The following is a 23470-nucleotide window of genomic DNA, read 5'->3' on the forward strand; positions in this document are numbered from 1 at the left end:
ACAAATTAGGATTCATTTTAACTGTATGAACAAACAGATCTTGCACACTGGGCCATAACTCCTATTTAAGTATGTTAAATTGCCGGTAAGCAAACTAAAATTCAAGTGTGATGATGAATATTCAAAATAAGAAAACTATTTGGAGTTTCAAGAATACAGTATCAGTAATAGGTAGATAATTTCTTGTGAATATCTTTTTGTTCTTTCACAGCCTATATATTGATGCCTCACCAATCAGGTTTATTGAAAAACAAAGGATGCAAATGTTGGATTTTTATTCATAGTCCTTTTCACAGTTGAAAGTATAAACCCAGCATTACAAAATATACATTTTACTTTTAACGGATAACTGATAACAGTAAAAGCTATATGGGCATTGGACTTTTACAAGTGCATTAAACCTTTTTTTAAATAAGTGTGGATGAATTAAGAGATCATCTTCTTTTAAACCAGAGGACATAGACTTAAGGTAATTAATTGGGCAAAGAGCCAAAGGCAACATGAGAAAAAATTATTCAGCAATGGATTACAATCTGGCATGTACTGTCTGAAAGGGTGGTGGAGGCAGATTCAATCGCAACTTTTCAAAATGAGAACTGTATAAGCATCTGATGGTTGCAGTGTTCAATACCATTCGCAACTCCTCAGATACTGAAGCAGCCCATATAAGCATGTAGTAAGATCTGGGCAACCTTCAAGCTTGGGCTGATAAGTGGCAAGTAATATATGCACCACATGAGTGTCAGGAAATGACCATCTCCTGCAAGAGAGAATTTAACACTCTCCTCAAGATTCAATGGCATTGCCATTGCTGAATCCCTCACCATCAACATCTTGGGAGTTACCATTAAAAAGAAACTTAACTGGACCAGCCATATAAATACTGTGGCTACAAGAGCAGGTCGGAGGCTGGGAATTCTGCAAGAATAGCTCATCTCCTGACGCCCAAAAGCCTGCCCACCATCTACAAGGCACAAATCAGATGGAATACTCTCCACTTTCCTGGTGAGTGCAACTCCAACAACACTCAAGAATTTTATCACCATCCAGGACAAAGCAGTCCGCTTGATCAGCATCTCATACACTACCTGCAACATTCACTCCCTCCACCACCAGCGCACAGTGGCAGCAATGTGTACCATCTACAACAGACATTGCAGCAACTCACCAAGCCTCCTTCGACAGCGCCAACCAAACCCGCGACCTCTACCACCTAGAAGGACAAGGACAGCAGATGCATGGGAATGCTACCACCTGCAAGTTCCCCTCCAAGCCATGCAACATCCTGACTTGGAACTATATCACCTCTCTAGTTACTGGAACTCCCTTCTTAACAGTACTGTGGGTACCTGCACTACATGGACTGCAGTGTTTCAAGAATTCGGCTCACCACTACCTTCTCAAGGCAATTAGGGATGGGCAATAAATGCTCGCCTTGCCAGCAATGCTTACATCCCATAAACGAATAAAAAAAGGTTAAGAAAAGCAAAGGGAGAAAAAACAGAGGCTCTGACCATCATTTTCCAATTTTTGTTCTGTCGACAGGCATGGTGCCAGAGGACTGCTAACGTTTTACTGTTTTTATAAAAGGAGAAAGGGTTGACTGAGTAATTCCAGGCCAGTCAGCCTAACTTCAGTGGTGGGCAAATTATGGGAAAAAATTCTCAGACAGCATTAATTGTCATTTAGAAAGGCACAGATTAATCAAAAACAGTCAGCATAGTTTTGTTAAGGGAAGGTCATGTGATCAAGTTAGACAGACATTTTATGAGGAGGTAACAAAGAGGGTAGTGCATTTAATGTATCTATATGGATTTTAGCAAGGCTTCTGACAAGGTTCCAGATGGCAGACTGGTCAGAAAAGTTGAAGTTTATGGGATCCAAGAGAAAGTGGCAAATTGGCTTCAAAAGTGGTTCAGTGGCAGGAATCAAAGAATAATGGTCGATGGGTGTTTGTGACTGAAAGGCTGTTTCCAGTGGGGTTCTGCAGGGCTCAGTACTAGGTTCCTTGCATTTTGTGGTGTATGTCAATGATTTGGAGTGAAATGTAGGGGTGATTCAGAAGTTTAAAGATGATATAAAAATTGACCATGTGGTTGATAGTGAGGAAGAAAGCTGCAGACTGCAGGAAGATACCAATGGACTGCTCAAGTGGGCAGAAAAGTGGCAAATGGAATTCAATCCAAAGAAGTGTGAGGTAATGCATTTGGGGAGGGCAAGTAAAGCAAGGGAATACACAATAAATTGGAAGATATAGAGTTGGGCAGCACAGTGGTTAGCACCACAGCCTCACAGCTCCAGCGACCCAGGTTCGATTCTGGGTACTGCCTGTGTGGAGTTTGCAAGTTCTCCCTGTGACCGCGTGGGTTTTCGCCGGGTGCTCCGGTTTCCTCCCACAGCCAAAGACTTGCAGGTTGATGGGTAAATTGGCCATTATAAATTGCCCCTAGTATAGGTAGTTGGTAGGGGAACTGAGGGAAGGTGGGGACGCGGTCGGAATATGGGATTAATGTAGGATTAGTATAAATGGGTGGTTGATGGTCGGCACAGACTCGGTGAGCCGAAGGGCCTATTTCAGTGCTATTTCAATAAATAAAATAAATAAATAAGTATAGAGGAACAGAGACACCTTGGAGTGCATGTCCACAGATCCCTGAAGGTAGCAAGATACACAGACAAGGTGATTAAGAAGCATACAGGATACTTTCCTTTATTAGCCAAGTGATAGAATATAAGGGCAGGGAGGTTATGCTAAAGCTGTATAAAATACTAGCTAGGCCACAGCTAAAGTACTGCGTACACTTTTGGTCACCGTATTACAGGAAGGACGTGAGTGCACTAGAGAGGGTACAGAGGAGATTTACAAAGATGTTGCCAGGAATGGAGAGATTCGATAAGCTGGGGTTGTTTTCTTTGGAACAGAGGAAGCCCATGGGAGATTTAATTGAGCTGTATAATGTCATAACGGGCCTAGGTAGTGGATAAGAAGGACCTATTTCCCTTAGCAGAGAGATCAATAATCAGGGGTCATAGATTTAAAGTAATTGGTAGAAGGATTAGGGGGACATTGAGGAGAAACTTTTTCACCCAGTGGATGGTGGGGGCTGGAACACACTGCCTGAAAGGGTGGTAGAGGCAGAAACCCTCACTGCATTTAAAAATTAGTTGTATATGCACTTGATGTGCCATAAACTACAAGGCTACAACCAAGTGCTGGAAAGAGATTAGGCTGGTTAGATATTTTTTGACCAACACAGACATGGTGGACTGAATTAATCTGTCTGTTCAGTAAATCTATGAGGACTTCAGCTTAATAGCTATAGTGGCATGTGTGAGGTTCGAAGTATCAATTATATTAAGTTCCCACATATGCAGCAATTACACTTTGAGTCCTTATATTATCATACATCTCAATGGGTCCAATAAACAGTGGCATGTTGCACACTTTCACAATGGTGACTGACTAACATAGCAGAAGTCCATAGTTTGTTTCAATATGATTGAAACTGGAAAACCTCTCTTTTAAGAGCGAAGATGGTGGAAATAAGTTCTTGTTTTGAAACACAGGAAACGAAGAGAGAAACAATTGTAATTCAGGATAATTCAGCCTTCCTGTTTATAAGTAGCAATGACTGAAGAGCTAAACAGTTGTAAGGGAATGGACTTGCATCCATTTTTGAAATGCCAACATATAGGGTGCCAATTCGTGCTTTGACATTCAACTATTTAAAAATATCTATAGAGCTAATAGACACTGCATAAAATTTGGTGGCCTACCAGCAATTTTAATATAGATGAGCAATGTTTTCTGAAATAGGTTAGTGGTGGGGACAGACATGCAACGTTGCTAACAGCACATTAGTTGATTTCACATGGCCTTGCAAGATGCATTATATTGGGTACTGGGCCATTTTCAATTGTACAAAACTTGATTCTTTATGGATAAGTTGCCACTTACTCTAATTTTTGGCACCACTCTTCGAATTGTTTCTGAAGTATTCTGTCGCATCAGGTTTGGTAGATTAACAACAACACTGGTTCGCTGCACATCTTGACCAGAACTGCAAATAAAACAATTGCATTTACTCTCACAAACTGATCAGGCAGATAACGCAAAAGCTGATTTTGTGTGTAAACTTGCACACTCGTGTGCATTTGTGACAGAAAATAAGTTAGTCCCATCAAAAAGACATATTGCATATTCTTGAATAAATCAAATAGTAAATGATAATTCAGTTTAACTTTGTATAAGTACGGTACTTCAAAGTGCATTTCTAAAACTAAGGATTAATTTGTCATATCAGTTAGCATTTGTGGAGAAAGAAACAATTAATCGATGAAAGGTCATCAATCGGAAACATTGGGCTGAATTTTACACCGCCCCAGCAGCTCAGATGGTGGCATGGAGGCAGCGTGAAATTGAGCAGCAGGCTCCAGGAGGCCTACCCGCACCGCTTCCGCCACCGGACAAGTTTACGACGTCGGGCAGGGGGTGGGAAACGGCTCGCCCGCCCGAGGCCAATCAAGCCCCTTGAGTGGCCACTTAAAGGCCCCCGCCCATCTCCACGGGTATTTTATCCATGGCAAGCAGGTGTAGTGGGAACGTGAAAGGTCGCCCAGCGATAGCTGCCAGCCTTTCCGCGCCCCGGGGGGGGGGGGGGGCATGGCAGTCGGGCACAGGCTGCCCAATTGAGGGCCACCCCCGCTTCTTAACCCAGCCTTCTCCCCACAAACGACCACTCCAACCTCACCAGGGAAGGACCAATCCCACTGGTGAGGCATGCCCCTGCTTACCTTCCCTCCTCGATCCATGGCATTGGCTGGGCTGCAGACCCAGCAGTGCCCACCACTCCTGGTGGCGCAGCTGGGACTAAGAGCTGCCGGCCCGCTGATTGGCCAGCAGCTCACTGAGGCGGGACCTCCTCCCTCAACTGGGTGGAAGTCCTGCCTCGGGACCATTAAAGCCTGGGGACCCGTAAAAAAAGGGACGGATCCCCAGGCCAGGCGGAAGCGGGTTCACCACCGACTTTCAGGTCTGAGACCGGCTCCCGTCCACCCACCATAAAATTCCAGCCATTCACTCTGTTCCTCTCTCCACAGATGCTGCCAGACCTGCTGAGTATTTCCTGGATTTTCTGTTTTTATTTCAGATTTCCAGCATCTGTAATATTTTGCTTTTGGATTAATTTGTCAGTACATTTTATCATCTTATAGGGCGGCACAGTGGCGCAGTGGTTAGCACCGCAGCCTCACAGCTCCAGCGACCCGGGTTCAATTCTGGGTACTGCCTGTGCGGAGTTTGCAAGTTCTCCCTGTGACCACGTGGGTTTTCGCCGGGTGTCCCGGTTTCCTCCCACAGCCAAAGACTTGCAGGTTGCTAGGTAAATTGGCCATTATAAATTGCCCGTAGTACAGGTAGGGGAATTGTGGGAAGGTGGGGATGGGGTAGGAATATGGGATTAATGTAGGATTAGTACAATGGGTGGTTGATGGTCGGCACAGACTCGGTGGGCCGAAGGGCCTGTTTCAGTGCTGTATCTCTAAATAAATAAATATGAAATAGAGATGTGATTTTAATGGCACAGATACGCAATCACCTACAGATGTTAATTCACTTTTATTAACATCTAAAGTTTCTAAGCTTTCCAATATTATCAATTTCTAACAAGAGTGAATTATCGATGTTTTTAAACTAGTGACATTAACAGCAGCAGTTTGGATGTGGCAGATATCTTCATTGAAGCCATGCTGCATGTCATTAAATCTGGTAGGGTCTACCCAACAATTACGTGTTTTAAAGAAATTTCTATATTAAAAACAATGTTTAATTGATCAACAGTTCCATTTAACAAGCATATTGTACTAATTCTTATATTTCTACACATTAAAAACATCAAGGGATACAGGGATAGTGCACGAAAATGGCGCTGAAGTAGAAGATCAGCCATGATCTCACTGAATGGTGGGAGCGGCTCGCAGGGCTGAATGGCCTACTCGTGCTCCTATTTATGTTCTAATGGGGAACATCAACTTTGTGTTCTCGTTACTGACAGCTTTGATAATGGGTAATCTCATTGAAGTGTCAACACAATTAATGAGTTTCAGCACCCAAGCCTCAGCATTAATTGTTTTACACACTATTTCCTCCTGTGGCAACCAGAGACCAGCAGTGATTAAAATGGAAAGCTCTGGACAGAGGCCTAATTGTGTAGACCACAATCTAAACACCTGCTTTTTGGTCTCAGAACAGAGAACTTATATCACTGACTTTCCAACACTTGCCAAATCAAAATTTCATAGAAGCACAGAAAGAAAGATAGATTTACGGCACAAAATGAGGCCATTCAACCCATCATGTCCTTGCCAGCCAAGAGTATTATCCAGTCTAATTCCACTTCTTTCAGCTCTTGGTCCGTAACTCTTTAGGTTATGGCACCTCGAGTGCATATCCCAGTGTTTTTTAAATGTAATGAGGGTTTCTGCCTCTACCACCCTTTCAGGCACTGAACACCAGACCCCCACTACCCAGTGGGTGAAAAGATTTCACAACTCTCCTCTAATTACTTCCATGAATTACTTTAAATTAATGCCCCCTTGTTATTGACACCTCAATTAAATCTCTCCTCAGCCTTCGTTGTTCCAAAGGAAACAAACACAGTCCATCCAATCTTTCCTCAAAGCTAAATTTTGTATTCCCGGGAACACCCTCCTAAGTCTCTTCTGTAGCCTCTCCAAGTGTGATCACATCCTTCCTGTAATGTGGTGACCAGAACTATATACAGTACTCCAGCTGCGGTCTAACTAGTGTTTTATGCAGTTCTAGCATAGTCTCCCTGCTCTAGGTCCTGGCTATTAAAAGAAAGTATCCCATATGCCTTCTTAACCATCTTATCTACCTGTCCTACAATCTTCAGGGATCTGGGGACATGCATTTCTTGGTCGCTATGTTCCTCTACACTTTTCAGAATCCTACCATTTATTGTGGGTGGAGCCAGAGGACATTGATAGGGTGTTGAACGAATACTTCACATCTGTCTTCACCCAAGAGAATGAGGATGTAGATATGGAACTTAGAGAGAGATGGTGAGGTTCTTGAGCAAATTGTCATAGGGAGTGACAAGGTATTGGAGGTTTAGGAAGGCTTAAAAGTGGACAAATCTCCAGGTCCGGACGATTTGTGTCCCAGGATGCTGTGGGAGAGGAGGGTGGAGATTGCAGGGGCTCTGACCCCAATTTTTAATTCCTCTCTAGCCACAAGGGAGGTGCCAGAGGACTGGAGAACAGCTAATGTGGTCCCACTATTTAAGAAAGGTTGTAGAGATAAGCCAGGGGATTACAGACCAGTGAGTTTCACGTCAGTGGTAGGAAAACTATTGGAGAAAATTCTAAAGGAGAGAATCTATCTCCACTTGGAGAGGCAAAACTTGATTAGGAATAGTCAGCATGGCTTTGTCAGAGGGAGGTTATGCCTAACATATTTGATTGAATTTTTTGAGCATGTGACCAGGTGTGTAGATGAGGGTAGTGCAGTTGATGTAGTTTACATGGATTTCAGCAAAGCCTTTGACAAGGTCCCACATGGGAGACTTATCAAGAATGCAAATGCACATGGGATGCAGGGTAACTTTATAAGGTGGATTCAAAATTGGCTTAGCTGTAGGAGAGAGTGATGACAGACGCCAGTGTCCAGTGGCGTATCCTAGGGATCCGTGCTGGGTCCCCTATTGTTTGTCATTTATATAAACGACATAGATGACTATGTGGGGGGGTAGGATCAGTAAGTTCACGGATGACACAAAGATTGGCCGAGTGGTTAACAGTGAGGTGGAGTGTCTTAGGTTACAGGAAGATATAGACGGGATGGTCAAATGGGCAGAAAAGTGGCAGATGGAATTTAACGCTGAAAAGTGTGAGGTGATACACTTTGGAAGGAGTAATGTGACACGGAAGTATTCAATGAATGGCCTGACACTGGGAAGTTCCGAGGAACAAAGGGACCTTGGCGTGTTTGTCCATAGATCTCTGAAGGCAGAAGGGCAGGTTAATAGGGTGGTGAAAAAGGCATATGGGACACTTGCCTTTATCAATCAAGGCATAGATTACAAAAGCAGGGAGGTCACGTTGGAGTTGTATAGAACTTTGGTAAGGCCACAGCTGGAGTACTGTGTGCAATTCTGGTCGCCACATTATAGGAAGGATGTGATTGCATTGGAGGGGGTGCAGAGGCGATTCACCAGGATGTTGCCTGGGATGGAACATTTAAGCTATGAAGAGAGGTTGGATAGGCTTGGGTTGTTTTCGCTGGAGCAGAGAAGACGGAGGGGTGATCTGATGGAGGTGTACAAGATTATGAGGGGCATGGACCGGGTGGATAGGGAGCAGCTGTATCCCTTAGTTGAAGGGTCAGTTACGAGGGGTCACAAGTTTAAGGTGAGGGGCGGGAGGTTTAAGGAAGAACTTTTTTACCCAGAGGGTGGTGACTGTCTGGAATGCCCTGCCCGGGAGGGTGGTAGAGGCAGGTTGCCTCACATCCTTTAAAAAGTATCTGGATGAGCACTTGGCACGTCATAACATTCAAGGCTATGGGCCAAATGGTGGCAAATGGGATTAGGTAGACAGGTCAGGTGTCTTTAATGCATTGGTCCAGACTCGATGGGCCGAAGGGCCTCTTCTGCACTGTATTATTCTGTGATTTTGTATTCCCTTGCCTTATTTGTCCTTCCCAAAAGGTATTACCTCACACTTCACTGGATTGAATTCCATTTGCCACTTTTCTGCCCACCTGACCAGTCCATTGATATCTTCCTGCAGTCTACAGCTTTCTTTCTCATTATTAACCATATAACCAGTTTTCATATCTTTAAACTTCTTAATCATGTCCCTTACATTTAATTCTAAATTATTGATATACGCCACTAACAGCAAGAGAGCTAGCACTGAGCCCTGCAGAACCCATTGAAAATAGCCATCCAGCCACAAAAACACCCATCGACCTTTACTTCCTGCCACTGAGTCAATTTTGGATCTAACTTGCTACTTTCCCTTGGATCCCATGAGCTTTTCATTTACTGACCAATGTGGGACCTTGTCAAGAGCTTTGCTAAAATCCACGTAGACTGCATCAAATGTGCTGCCCTCATTGAATTTTTTGAAGAAGTAACAAGGAAGGCCAGTAAATCAGACACAACCTTCCCTTAATAAATCCATGCTGACTGTCCTGGATTAATCTGTGCCTTTCGAAATGACTAATTATACTGTGTCTCAGAATTTTTTTTCAATCATTTGTCCAACACTGCAGTCAAGCTGGCTAGCCTGTAATTACTTGGAATATCCCTTCCTCCTTTTTTTTTAAGCAACAGTGCAATGTTAGCAGTCGTCCAGTACCACACTTGTTGTCAGAGAGGATTATAAAATGATGGTCAGAGACCGCTATTTTTTTCCCCTTGTTTCCCTTAGCAACCTGAGATACATTTTTATCTAGGCCTGGTGATTTATTCACTTTCAAGGATGCTAAACACCTTAAAATTTCCTCCTTCATTATGTTTATCTAATATTTCACACTCCTCCATCTTAACTACAATGCTTCATCCCTCACTTTTCGAAAACAGACATGAAGTATTCATGAAGAACCACGCCAAAGTTGCACCTTCACACACAAGTTACCTCTTTGGTCTCCAATTCGCCCAACGCTTTGCATAGTTATCCTCATGCTCTTTATGTATTTATAAAACTCCTTTGGCGTTTTCTTGATTTTTTACTTACCAATATTTCTACATGCCCTCTTTGCTTTCCTAATTTCCTTTTTGCTCTTTCTATACTCCTCTAGGCTTTTTGCTGTTCTGAGCTCTTGGCAGCTGACATAAGCTTTCTTTTTTTGCCTTATACTACTCTGTATGCTCTTTGACACCTAAAGTGGAGGGGAGGGGGCTGTGTATTTGAGTCCCATCTGTTTTCTCAGTGGGAACATATTTATGCTGAACCCTCTTTAGCTCTTAGCTCCTCCTTGTGTGCCTCCCACTAGTCTGTCACTAATTTACCTTCAAGTAGCTGCTTCTAGTCCACTTTCGCTAAATCACATCACAGCTGAGTAAAATTGGCCTTTCCCTAATTCAAAACCTTCACTCTTGGTCTATCTTCATCATTTTCCATAACCACTCCAAGCCTAACTGAATTATAATCACTACCACTGAAAAGCTTTCCCACTGATACCCCTTCCACCTGTCCAGATTCATTCCCTGAAACTAAGTCTAGAACTGCCCCTGGCTAAAAAAGTTCTCCCAGATATATTTTAAGAGTTCTGTACCCTCTGTACATTTTACACTGAATTTATCCCAGTTACTAATAGTTGAAATCCTTACTATTACTGCCCTTTTGTTTCTGCACTTTCCAGCAATTTGAAACTTAGTAAGTCAGGCCTGTGACCAATTGCTGGAGGGTTAGAGCAAGATGACAGCGTTTCAGAAATCCAAATGAGCTTTAAATGTAGAAAAAGAAAAAATATATTTCTGCATCTTGGATGGTATGAAATGGTATGAAATTTTGCTAGACAGGAGGATTTTCATTAAGTTTGTGTACTTAGAAGGGCAACTCAAACTAAGGAAAGTGATTTGACTAAGACAGAAAACCTGAATACAAGGAAGTCCATCAGATCACTTTCAGTCAAAACTGCTGGTTTCAAAGCATTTCTGAGCTCCTATCATAGAGTCCCCAGAACTAATTGGCTTATGGTGAACCTTGCATTTAAATGGCATGGTTGTGGTTTCAGTCTCCTTAAGCAAGAAAAGAATGCAATTATATACACGTACATGGTTGGAATCACCTTAGTTTTCCCTTCCTGTGCTGCATAAAAGTGCCATTGTCAATTCTTTTTAGACAGCAGCGATGATAAGACTGATACGAAGAAAGCAATAAGCAAATAAAATAGACTTCCACCATAAGAACTTCACAATAGTAAGAATACTGAAGTAAGAATAAGTATTAACCGCTACAGTACAATGGAGTGGTAACTGGTTTCATGGCCAATATTTGGGTGCCTCATTCCGAAATACAATTCTATTGGTAGCCTTCCAGTTTCTCATCTAAGTAGCCATTCTTCCGATGTGAACCTGAATAGTTGTTAAGACTGTTCAACTGAGATGTATGGTAGCTGAGTCTGACACTGTCCCCCCAGTCAATGTTCATACATTACAGCTTTCATCTGTGTCCACTGGATAAAATCATTAAGACAAACTCTAGCCTATTTTTCTCCTTCTAGCTCTGGGATACCAAGGATACTTGCAGATTTCATTATTGTCACGGCAGCACAGACAAAGGACACTCTGATTTGTGTGGCTCAATGCCACACTAACTGAAATAGCAAAAGGAATTCAAAGTTAAGTTGATGTGGTATCTCTTCAAAGGAATTTAAAGCAGCTGCTCAGAGATTAGCTTTAAAACGAGTAGATACTAGTCCAGACTTTTCTGGAAACAGGCATCATATACATACATCAAGTTTCCCTTCCTGCTAGAGCTTTCTAGTTATGTCTTCGACAGGGAGCATTCCAACTTGTTCAGAAGAAAATGGGGATCAAGTCTTCAGAACAGCAGGGCAACTGACAGCATGGGAGCCTGGGATATCATGCTACAAACTGGTTTTCTGCTTCTCAATACAAATTGCTTACTGCATCAACAAAGAAAATAAAATGACCAGTCACTGTTGTACATTTCTGAGCAAAACCAAAGCCTGCACAAACAGCTGCAACTGTATGCGAACGGTCATCAAAGGGGGTCATTTAGCAGTAAATGTTATATTAAGCTATTAACTGAATCTTAATGGACAACGTACTGTGGACCTGTACATCTACCATCAATTCAAACTCAACTTAGGTTAGTCCTAAAAGAATATGATACATACCATCTTTTACAATTTCCTCCACCTGAAGATTGGGTAAACTGAAGCCATTGCCTTTGGCTCCCACAACTAGCCTCATACCCTCGCCAGCGATCTCATCCTCTTCCCTGGCCATCGCCTCTGGCTGAACCAAACTGTTTGCAATCTGTGTCCTGCTCCACCTCCAAGCTGAGCTTCCGAGCCCATACACAATCTCTATTGCAGAAGTGCATACTTCCACCTCCACAACATTTCCCACCTCCAGTCCTGCCATAGTTTATCTGCTACTGATGCAACCCTCATTCATACATTTGTTAACTCTAATCTCATTATTCCAATGTCCTTCTTTCTCTCCCTCCATCGCCAGTGTACTGTGGCTGTAGTGTGTACCATCTACAAAATGCACTGCAGCAACTTGCCAAGGTTCCTTCAACAGCACCTTCCAAACCATGACCTTTGTTGCTTAGAAGAACAAGATCAGCAGGCGCTTACAAACACTACCACTTACAAGTTCCTCTGCCAGCCACACACAATTCTGTCCTGGATATACATCACAATTCCTTTACTGTCGTTGGGTCAAAATACTATTACTTTGTACCTAAAAGCAGTGTGAGAGTACCTTCATCACACAGACTGCAGTGGTTCAAGGCGGCAGCATACCACCACTTTCTCAAGAGCAATTTGGATGGGCAATAAATGCTGGCCTTGCCTTGCACTAATCAAAGGTCACAGACATGGAACATTAACTCTGCTTCTCTCTTCACAGATGCTGCCAAACCTGAGTATTCCCTGCATTTTCTGTTTTTATTTCAAATTTCCAGCATCTGCAGTATTGCACTTTTGTGCTGGGTGGTGTTGAGCTACACGTGTCGTTAGAGTGCACTCATCCATGCAAGTGGAGAGCACTGTATCACAATCCTGACTTGAGCCTTGTAGATGGTCAGGTGGTGAGTTAATCACCAGAGAATAAAGAGCCTCTGACCTTCTCTTGTAGTCACAATATTGATATGGCTGGTCAATGGTAACCCCCAGTTTTGTTGATGGTGAGGGATTCAGCAATGGTAAAGTAACTGAAAATCAAGGGGAGATGGTTAGATTCTCTCCTGTTAGAGATGGTCATTGTCTGGCACGAATGTTACTTGTCACTCATCTGCCCAAGCTTGAATGTTGTCCAAATCTTGTTGCAAGCAGGCAAGGATTGCTTCATTGTCTGAGGACTTGCAAATGCTGCTGAACTCTGTGCAATCATCATTGTGCATCCATACTTCTGACCTTATGATGGAGGGAAGGTCATTGATGAACCAGGTAAAAGACGATTGGGCCTAGAACACTGCCCTGAGGAACTACTCCAGTGATGTCCTGGGGCTGAGATAATTGGTTTTGTTTGTGGAGGCAATTTTCCTTTGTCCTCAGTATGACTCCAGCTGGTCATCTAAAATATTTAGACTTGCAAAAAGCTTTTGATAAGGTTCCACATAAGAGGCTTTTCTACAAGATTGAAGTGTCTAGTATTGTAGTAATATATTTAGCTGGATTGAAAACAGGCTTGCAGGATGTAGGCAAAAATTAGTTCTAGATGGATCGGAATCTGTTTGAAGACTGGATCCAGTGGTGTTGGGATCGCTGCTTTAACTATTCTTTTTAATGATCAGGATATAGGTGATGGGGGCACGATCTGCTAATTTGCAGGCAATACTAAGATCTGTGCGAACGTTAGGACTGCAGATAATGCTTAACTGCTCCAGACAGATCTTAATGCCTTGGGAGATTGGGGTCATGCCTGGCAAATGATGCTTAAATTGGATAAGTGCTATTTTGCTATGTGGATAGGGTGAATGCTCAACATTAGCTTTTGTAAGAGGTGACGTCCACTCCAAACAGAAACAAGTCCAGGTCCAGAAGGAATCCACTGAATTGGTGTCCACCACACAAGATGACAGCCTGTTCCAGAAGTCCACTATACTTTGGGAAAAGAACCATCTACTGATCTAAATCTGGGAAAAGCATTAAAATAAGGTGGAGGAAGAAAGAGATCTGGGTGCTTTAGTCCACAGACCTCAAAGGTACGTGAGAAATGCTGTGAAATGATAGCTACAGAAAATAGGATGTTGAGGTGCATTCATAGCACAATTGATTACAAGACAGGACATACTATTTTGTCTTTGTACAAGACCTTGCTCAGGGCTCATTTGGAATCCTGTGTCCAGTTTTGGTTGCCTCACACAGTGGGTGATATTGAGGCTTTGGAAAGGGTGCAGAGGAGGACCACCTGACTAATTCCCAGCATAAAGCATCTTAGCAAGATACTTCAAAGAAGTCTAGACTTAAAGGTAATCTGATTAAGGTGTGTAAGAAGATGAAGGGAATAGATTATGTTCCAGTTGACCATTCATTCCAATTAAATAGGTTGGCAAGGACCAGGAGTAACAATTTTAAGTCGTATAAGGCCACAGATTATGGTTATATGTCAGGAAGCCATTCTTTTCTGGGCATAGCCTTTGTAAGAGACAAAGAACTTCAGGAATTCAATGTCAGTGAGCAGCGGGCCTACTTTTGCCTAGATTGCCGAGACGGGTTGAAGAGAAATTTCCCAGACTCTTTCCCTAAACAATTTGGCCTGGACCTTTATTTGGTTTTTCACCTCTCCGAGAGTGCACATCGTTTTGGGTGGGGTGCACAGTGTATATATTGGGCCGATTTTGTAATACGAATAATGGCAAGACTAATGGCACACACTGTTGCAATGGAATAAATCAGACAGCAACTTCTGGCATCCACACATGCGCAGTTAAATGCGAAGATCCAAAGTTGCTGTCAGAGATACCACACTTCTCCACTGGCTGTGCTGTTGCAGTTCACCCCAATAGATTTGGCACTGAAATGAATGCAACTTATGAATGGGTTCTGCTTTACCCACTAGTAGTGCACTAAAAGCTGCTTAATAAGTTTGAGTTAGTGTATTTAAGAGTGAGTGAGTTCTCATACTGCGATAAGTGATAATTACTGCTGAATAACCTCTCTTGCTCTGAAAATGTAATTTTACAAGAGTATAATCTCATTCGAGCAAGTCTGCACTCTAAAGCCTGGAAACCTTTGTGGACAGCTGACTACAAAATCCGAGCCATTGTGATGAAGCAGGCATCTCAAGTGAGGTGGACAGGATGGATGGACCTTTACCTGCCCGTCATTTCTCATATGTTTGTAAGCTGTGCAAAGAAAATTACTCCACATCAATACTACAGTATACAATAAAAGCAATACAAAAAATTCAAAAATCTATATTTCACAAGTTTGTTAAAATATTTCAGTGACAGATCAGAGATCTGAAGACAGAGATCTGTCTTCTTTCAAGTTATGAAAGTAACCATTTTTTAATAATGCTTCATCAAGAATTTATAACAATATTTCTGAAGTGACTTTAACAAACTGCATTTTTGAAAGAATTCTTTGCAGACTTGATTTTTCTTTCGTGAGATAAAATCCACAAGGCTGGCTAATATGAAAATGGCTCCCTTCTCGTTAGGTGGACTGTTCAACAAGAGGAAAGGCTGTAGCCCACCCAGATTAATGGATCATCAGGCTGTGTTCTGCCCAGAATTAAAGTTTATTCTTTAAACTATGCTACAAATCTTTTGAAAAGACATGGACTACGATTTATTGTCCCAAAAGAGATCTCATATACCAAGCATGCAGCTCAGCTTTGTCCTGAAGACTACGAATGGCCTGAGGCCACAACACAAGTCGCCTTCCTAATATCTGTGAAACCCAAATTAATTGATGAAACTGTCACTGTAGAAATATTATAGTGAGTCAGCTCAATTAATTGAGAGTATATCTGTCTAGCGTTTTGCTCAGAGTTTTGGCTATTGTGCAAATAACCTGAAGTTTCCTTTATTGTAGTCCAGAACTTAAGGCAAGGAGCAGTATAACTGCCACTTCGCCAGGCAGTTAAACAAGCTGGATCCATAAATACAGTCCATATACTTGTTTTTTTTCCTTCAGCTTTAATTTTTATATAATATATATAAACCTGGCTTGTAGTTTGTTGTCAGAAATGTACAGTTCGTCAGAGTAATCGAACTCCTCCATGGCTTTGACCCTCCCCCTCTCTGTAACCTCCTCCAGCCTGACAACCCTCTGAGATTTATGCACTCCTCCAACTCTGGCCTCTTGCAAATGCCCAATTTTAATTGCTCCCCATTGGCAGTTGTGTCTTCAGCTGCCTAGGCCATAAGCTCTGGAATTCTCTTTAAGACATTCCTTAAGCCCTACTTCTTTGACCAAGCTTTCAGTCACCTGACCTAATATCTCCTTACATGGCTTGGTGACAAATTTTGCTTAATAATGCTCCTGTAAAGTGTCTTGACATGTTTTATTATGATAAAAGGTGCTATATAAATGCAAGTTGTTATTATTTGCCCATTAATTGAAGAGCTTATGCTGTAATGCTTGACACCCATTGGATGTATCAACAATAAAGGGGGATTATTTTCATTCAGGACTTGATGCCTCTCAGATTCCCTTTTGCATAACATAATTGGCTTGCCTGGGACTGTGGAGCATTTGCATGTAGCATGAGAGTAAGTACCTGGAAGGCACCTGAATGGTAACAGACACATGCATTACATTTTGAAAAGGTAAAGTAATATAATTCTTATTGATTTGCATCAAACTACTCAAAAACAATTCTCTAATTTCAGAAATCCTGCACAATACAGGCAGTGGACAGAATAATGTAACTTTTCCTTTATGTGATAATGATGTTGAGCATTTAAATTGAGACAACTGGAGCTAGATCAGAAAACTACACAGAATAGAATTTTCAATGGTAACACTACAGGCATCAATAATAAATGTCAGTGCTCCCAGGCCAATTTCCTGTTTAGCAACAAAAGTTGTAACAATGTTCTAATTTGGAAAGCTGTTGGAGCTTTCAAACTGCTTTTCGGGTAACCACTTTTTAAAATCTTTATAGGGAAATAAGCTTTTTTTAAATATATAAAAGTGGTTATTGTAACAGTAGCCTCAGAGTTTGCAATTATACTAACAGTCGAACTCAAGACCAGGAATAAAACTACAAAAACAAAGAAACACACAAATTTCCTTTTGTCAGAACTCAGAAATCCTCTGTTTACACATGTCTGACAACCAGCATTTGGTCCATGGTGTCCCTTAGCAACACCATTAACAGCTCAGGCAGTTTGGCCATGTTGATCCTACCATTTCTCACTCTAATGATTTATCAAATCTTATGTACAAATTCTCTAACAATGAACTGGATTTAATCTACAATAAAATCTAGTACCTCTATAAAATGAACAATTCAGAATATATGAATTAAAAACTGTTTCTTTTGTTTATCTAGGATCATACAGCCAGAATAGTAGAATACAATTCTGAGGAAGTCATGATAAAACTGTACTGTGTCCTGGTCAGACCACATTTTGTGTACTGTGTCCAACTTGGCAGGGGTGGTGGGTCAACCAGTCTGACTCAATCTGAAGCAGTGACCACTTGATTCAACACCTCTATTGAATTTCTGAATGGTGCTCTACATTGGCTGCACATTTTGCATATAAAGTCTACCAAGGCACCAAGTACTCTTTCAATTCCATCCTTAGCTATCTCAACACCATTCACAAAGTAAATATGTTGTCCATTTTTCCTTCTTACATGCTACACTTTACAACTGCCTGCATTAACTTCCATGTCATTGTTTGACCCACTCACAAATTTTGCTTTGCTCATTCTGTACTTTTTGGCTACCTCCTTCAATTTCATTATCCCTCCTAGTTTGGTATTAACTGGAAATATAATTAAATTATATTTAATTTCAAAATGCACAAAGCCATGGGTAGAATCTGCTCACCCACAACCCAACCATGACCACCCTGGAATTACTCCTCCGATCAGCACATGTTTCTCCCTTCCTGCTAGTTTCTAAACCATACCTAAATGTTGCTCTTAGTCCTCACATCTTTTGAGCTTAATTAGCATTCTTGTGTGGATGTTTATCAAATGCCTTTTGAAAATCTAAATCTACAACACTGTAGTGTTCACCACATTAGTAGCCAAAACCTTAGCTAGATTTTTAGCATAGCATAGAAATTTAGACTAGCTGGAACAGAAGAGTTTTAGTGTAGTGCGATGATTTCTTTTCTCCCAGTACACACAAAAGACAATAATGCTGAACATTTTTATGGCTTTGCATTAGCTTGTCAGTCCAATGCAGCTTTCAAAAAGGGAACTCAACAGAAACTACATTGGTTAGATTGACAGATACCAACTTTGGACAAGAGGTAAAGTGTTCTTCCCTTGCAAAGCTTTTAATTTCACTTATTTTAACATTCTTCTTGTCAAGCTCAGACAATACAGTTATGGCAGCAATGTGATTGAATGATTTTGCAACAAGCAGGTAAAGACGTGCAAGCCATAGCTGAGATGTGGGAATAAACCAGCAGAGAAAAAAAAAAGAGTTTGGTTTGTTGAGATTCAGCAGCAGGACTATGTATATTTTTGTATTTAAATCTCATCATAGTCCAACATCAGTAATACTCATGGTAAACAAATAAATGAATCATACACTTTTTTAAGATACAGCACTGAAACAGGCCCTTCGGCCCACCATGTCTGTGCCGACCATCAACCACCCATTTATACTAATCCGACATGAATCCAATATTCCTACCACGTCCCCACAATTTCCCTACCAATACTAGGGGCAATTTATAATGGCCAATTTACCTATCAACCTGCAAGTCTTTGGCTGTGGGAAGAAACCGGAGCACCTGGAGAAAACCCACGCAGACACAGGGAGAACTTGCAAACTCTGCACAGGCAGTACCCAGAATTGAACCCGGGTCGCTGGAGCTAACCACTGTGCCGCCCTTTGGGATATCATGAGGTCATTAAAATAGCTATATTAATGCCAGTAATAAAAACAAGAAATGCTGGAACCACTCAGCAAGTCTGGCAGCATCTGTGGAAAGAGAAGCAGAGTTAACGTTTCGGGTCAGTGACCCTTCTTCGGAACTGACAAATATTAGAAAAGTCACAGGTTATAAGCAAGTGAGGTGGGGGTGGGGCAAGAGATAACAAAGGAGGTCTAGATTGGACCAGGCCACATAGCTGACCAAAAGGTCACGGAGCAAAGGCAAACAATATGTTAATGGTGTGTTGAAAGACAAAGCATTAGTACAGATTAGGTATTAATACACTGAATATTGAACAGCAGCAAGTGCAAACTTGAAAAAAAACAGTGGGTAAGCAAACTGAACAAACTAAGATGAAATGAAATAAATGCAAAAAAAAGATTGTAAAAAATGTAAAAAAGAATGTAAAAAAAAAGGAAGAAAAAATAACTAAAAATGAAAGTAAAATGGGGGGCTGCCATGCTCTGAAATTATTGAACTCAATGTTCAGTCTGGCAGGCTGTAGTGTGCCTAATCGGTAGATGAGATGCTGTTCCTCGAGCTTGCGTTGATGTTCACTGGAACACTGCAGCAATCCCAGGACAGAGATGTGAGCATGAGAGCAGGGGGGAGTGTTGAAATGGCAAGCAACCGGAAATGCCAGCCTTTTTTTTATTCCCCACCCCACCCCCGCTCCCCAATCGGGCTCCTGTGCACAATGAGTATTAGAGAAAACCCCTACAGCACAAATTTTTTTTTTATTCATTCATGGGATGTGGGCGTCGCAGGCCAGGCCAGCATTTATTGCCCATCCCTAATTGCCCTTGAGCTGAGTGGCTTGCTAGACCATTGCAAAGGCATGCAAGAGTGAACCACATTGCTGTGGATCTGGAGTAACATGTAGGCCAGACCAGGTAAGGACAGCAGATTTGTTTCCCTAAAGGACATTAGTGAACCAGATGGGTTTTTACAACAAACAACAATGGTTTCATGGCCATCATTAGACTAGTTTTTTTTTAAATTCCAGATTTATTAATTGAATTCAAATTCCACCTTCTGCTGTGGTGGGATTTGAACTCATGACCCCAGAGCAATACCTGGGTCTCTGGGTTACTAGTCCAGTGACAATACCAGTACACCACCGCCTTCCCCCTTTTCGGATTGGCTGCATTTGCTGACAACGCAGCCACTAGGTGGCACTGCATTGACACATGCGCATTGCAGCCTGTTCAACCTAAACGTCACAGTCAGCGACGTTCAGGCAGCTGCCAGGACTAAAGATGGCGCTGCTCAAATAATCACACAAAGGTAACGTGAACATATGGCAGCACACACGGAGAGATCGACCGGCCGGAGAGAGGGGGCAGGCTGGGGTGGTGGTGGGGGGGGTGGGCGGGGGGGTGGACGACCGGGCAGGCGGAATGGCTGGAGTGCGCGGGCGGGGAGGCAGGAGGAGAGCACACCCACCGCCACCAAGGTCTTTGGCCGCTCTCTGCCCGCTTCCCTTCACCTCCCCCACTGCTGTTTCCCACACCCCGCTCTCCCCCCCACACCCCGCTCTCTCCCTGCTTCCCCCCCCTGCCCCCCCACGCCCCGTGGTCTCCTGGTTGTCTCCCACACCCCGCTTCTCCACTTGCTCTCTCTCCCGCGTTATGCGATGACATCATCTGCGCATGTGCCAACCGGTCCTGGCAATGCGGAACGCAGCCCACGCGCAGAGAGCAGGAGCCAGTTTGCGCATGTGCGCAGATTGGCGCAGTCGGATGACATCCCCGCCGGCTGCGTTGTCAAGAATCACCTTGTTTCGGATTTCACAGCAAATACTTAAGAAACAGATATCCAATCCCAATTACTAATACTCTAAGTTTAAAATTACAGAAAAAATATAACTCTATTCCAATCTAGATATCTTAGTATGCCAATGGTGCAAATTGTAACACATGCTGATGTGGCAGTCAGGGCCCAACTGGATACCTGAGCAGAGCAAGACTCATTGGAGGACAAAGGGTCAGATTTTACTCGAAAAATATCATAAAATATCCCAAGGCACTTTACAGGAGTGTTATTAAGCAAAGTATGACACTGAGCCACAAAAGGTGATATTAGGTCAGATGACCACAGCTTGGTAAAAGAGGTAGGTTTTAAGGAGTGTCTGAAAGGAGGAAAGTGAAGTGGAGAGGCAGAGAGGTGTAGGGAGGGTATTCTAGAGTTTGGGACCTAGGCAACTGAAGGCACAGCCACCAACAATGGAACGATTAAAATCAGAGATGCACAAGAAGCCAGAATTAGAAGAGTGCAGATATCTTGGAGGGTTGTGGGGCTGGAGGAGATTACAGAGATAAGAGGCAAGGCCGTGGAGGTATCTGAAAACAAGGACGAGAATTTTAAAATCAAGATGTTGCTTGACTGGGAGCCAATGTAGGTCAGCAAGCACAGGGGTGATAGGGGAACGGGACTTTGGGTAAGTTAAGACAGGGGCAGCAGCATTTTGGATGTCAAGTTTACGGAGAGTAGAAAGTGGGACACCAGCCAAGTGAGCATTGGAATAGTCAAGTCTAGAGGTAACAAAGACATGAATGAGGGTTTTTGCAGCAGATCAGCCAAGACAGGAGTGAAGTCGGGCAATGTTACAGAGGTGGAAATAGGTGGTCTTAGTGATGGCACGAATAAGAAGTCGGAAGCTCAGCTTGAGGTCAAATGTGACACCAAGGTTGCAAACAGACTGGCTTAATCTATAACAGTTGTCAGGGAGAGGAATGGAATCGGTAGCTAGGCTACGTAGTTTGGAGTGGGGACCAAAAACAATGGCTTCAGTCTTCCCAATATTTAATTGAAGAAAATTTCTGTTCATCCAGTATTGCGTGTCAGATAAACAGTCTGATAATGAGAAATAGGAGAGGACCAAGGATATATTCTTGTGGGGACACCAGAGGTAATACTGTGGGAGCAGGAAGAGAAGCTATTGCAAGTGTTTCGCTGACTACGATTAGATAGATAAGAATCGAACCAGGTAAGAGCAGTCCCAACCAGCTGGATGACAGTGGAGAGGCATTGGAGGAGGATAGTGTGGTCAACCATGTCAAAGGCTGCAGCCAGGTCAAGAAAGGCGAGGAAAGTTTATCAGTCACATAGGATGTCATTTTTGACTTTCATAACAGCTGTTTCAGTACTGTGGCAGGGTGGAAACCTGATTGGTGGGATACAAACATGGTGTTCCGGGATAGACAGGAACGGATTTGGAAGGCAACAACACGTTCAAGGACTTTGGGGAGGAAAGGATGTTGGAGTTGGGACGGTAGTTTGCAAGGGCGGTGGGGTCAAGGATTGTTTTTTGAGGAGACGGGTGATGACGGCAGATTTAAAAGGAGAGAGGGACAACATTTGAAAAGAGAGAACCATTTACAATACCGGCTAACACGGGGACCAGGAGAGGAAGTTGGGTGATCAGCAGTTTAGTGGGAATAGGATCAAGAGAACAGGAGGTGGGTCTCACAGACAAGATGAGCTCATAGAGAGCATGAGGGGAGATAGGAGAGAAACTAGAGAAAGATGAGAGTTCAGGGCTAGAGCAGGGGGGAGCATTATAGGAAGTTTAGTCAGGTGGACTAGTGGAAGGGTGGGATGAGGCAGTGGCAGCTGGTCTCGATCTTAGTGGCAAAGAAGTCCATGAACTCCTCGCGCTTATTGTTAGAGGTGAGGGTGGAAGGGTTTAAGAAAACAGTTTGCACTAGAGAAAAGAAGCAGGGGTTAGCTATGCATTCCAAGATGATCTTGGAATAGTGAGCAGTTTTAGCAGACAACAGCAGGACCAATATGGTTTTAAGTGGTCCAGCCAGATCTAGTGGTGGATGACTAAACCAGTTGTCTACCATATCCTTTCAAGTCTGCGCCCCTTGGACTAAGGGAATGGAGATGAGAGCCATACCAGGGGGAATGGCCAGGGTGAAAGAGACTGATCTTTTCATTGGGGACTAGGGCATCAAAGCTGGATGAGAGGATGTGGTTGAGCAAATCAGTAGCTACAGAAATGTTGTTGCGAACGAACAGCCAAAGTCTAGATAGTTGAGATTTTGAAAGTGGAGTTATAAGTGAATAGGGGGATCTTTATTTCCAGGGAAGGATAATGAGGTAGGATTGGGGCGTGGAAGGGGGATGTGGATGGAGGGTGATACAAGGAAGTGATCAGAGATGACCTGATCTGTAATTGATACGATGGGACTAGCAAGACCACATGCGATGGAAGGTTTGACGGGGCAAATGTGAATATGGGTTGGGGTGTTTGCATGCAGGGAGAGATTGAGACAGAATAAAAAGGGCAGTGAACTCAGAGGAGTAAGAACATGAGGAGTTGAGATGGAGATTAAAATCACCAAGGATGAGAAGCCACTTGGTGCAGAGGCTGAAGGAGGAAACAGTAAGGATAAGAGCACTCGCTCACCGTTATTTATGAGCAAATACAACAGCAAATTCCAGCAAGTGCACATCTGCAGTTAAACACAAATATCCGGAAATTACTGTCCAAGATACTTTGGCTGTCTGTAAGCTTGCAAAAATGGCATTTCACCATCTGTATCCCTGTTCAGATGTATTAAACAGTGTGAGGTTTCTGTACAAACGTCACAGATACACACTGAACTCATCACATACAGTTAGGGCTTGGTCATTCCAGTGCAAGTACCCTTTTAATGGC

The 23470-nt window shown here is 42.8% G+C and overlaps 1 protein-coding gene across 5 annotated transcripts in view; it reads right to left on the reverse strand.

Moving 5' to 3' along the window:
* The window catches only part of ppp4r4 (protein phosphatase 4, regulatory subunit 4), a 178481-nt gene that overhangs the window by 101944 nt on the left and 53067 nt on the right, over positions 1-23470 (reverse strand). For all 5 annotated transcript variants that reach the window (XM_068038738.1, XM_068038739.1, XM_068038737.1 and 2 more), the window contains one exon: positions 3959-4061. In XM_068038738.1, coding sequence (XP_067894839.1) covers positions 3959-4061 — 103 coding nt within the window. The remainder of the gene's footprint in view (positions 1-3958; positions 4062-23470) is intronic.

This window comes from Heterodontus francisci, chromosome 9, assembly GCF_036365525.1.
Source record: "Heterodontus francisci isolate sHetFra1 chromosome 9, sHetFra1.hap1, whole genome shotgun sequence".
Lineage (NCBI taxonomy): Eukaryota > Metazoa > Chordata > Chondrichthyes > Heterodontiformes > Heterodontidae > Heterodontus > Heterodontus francisci.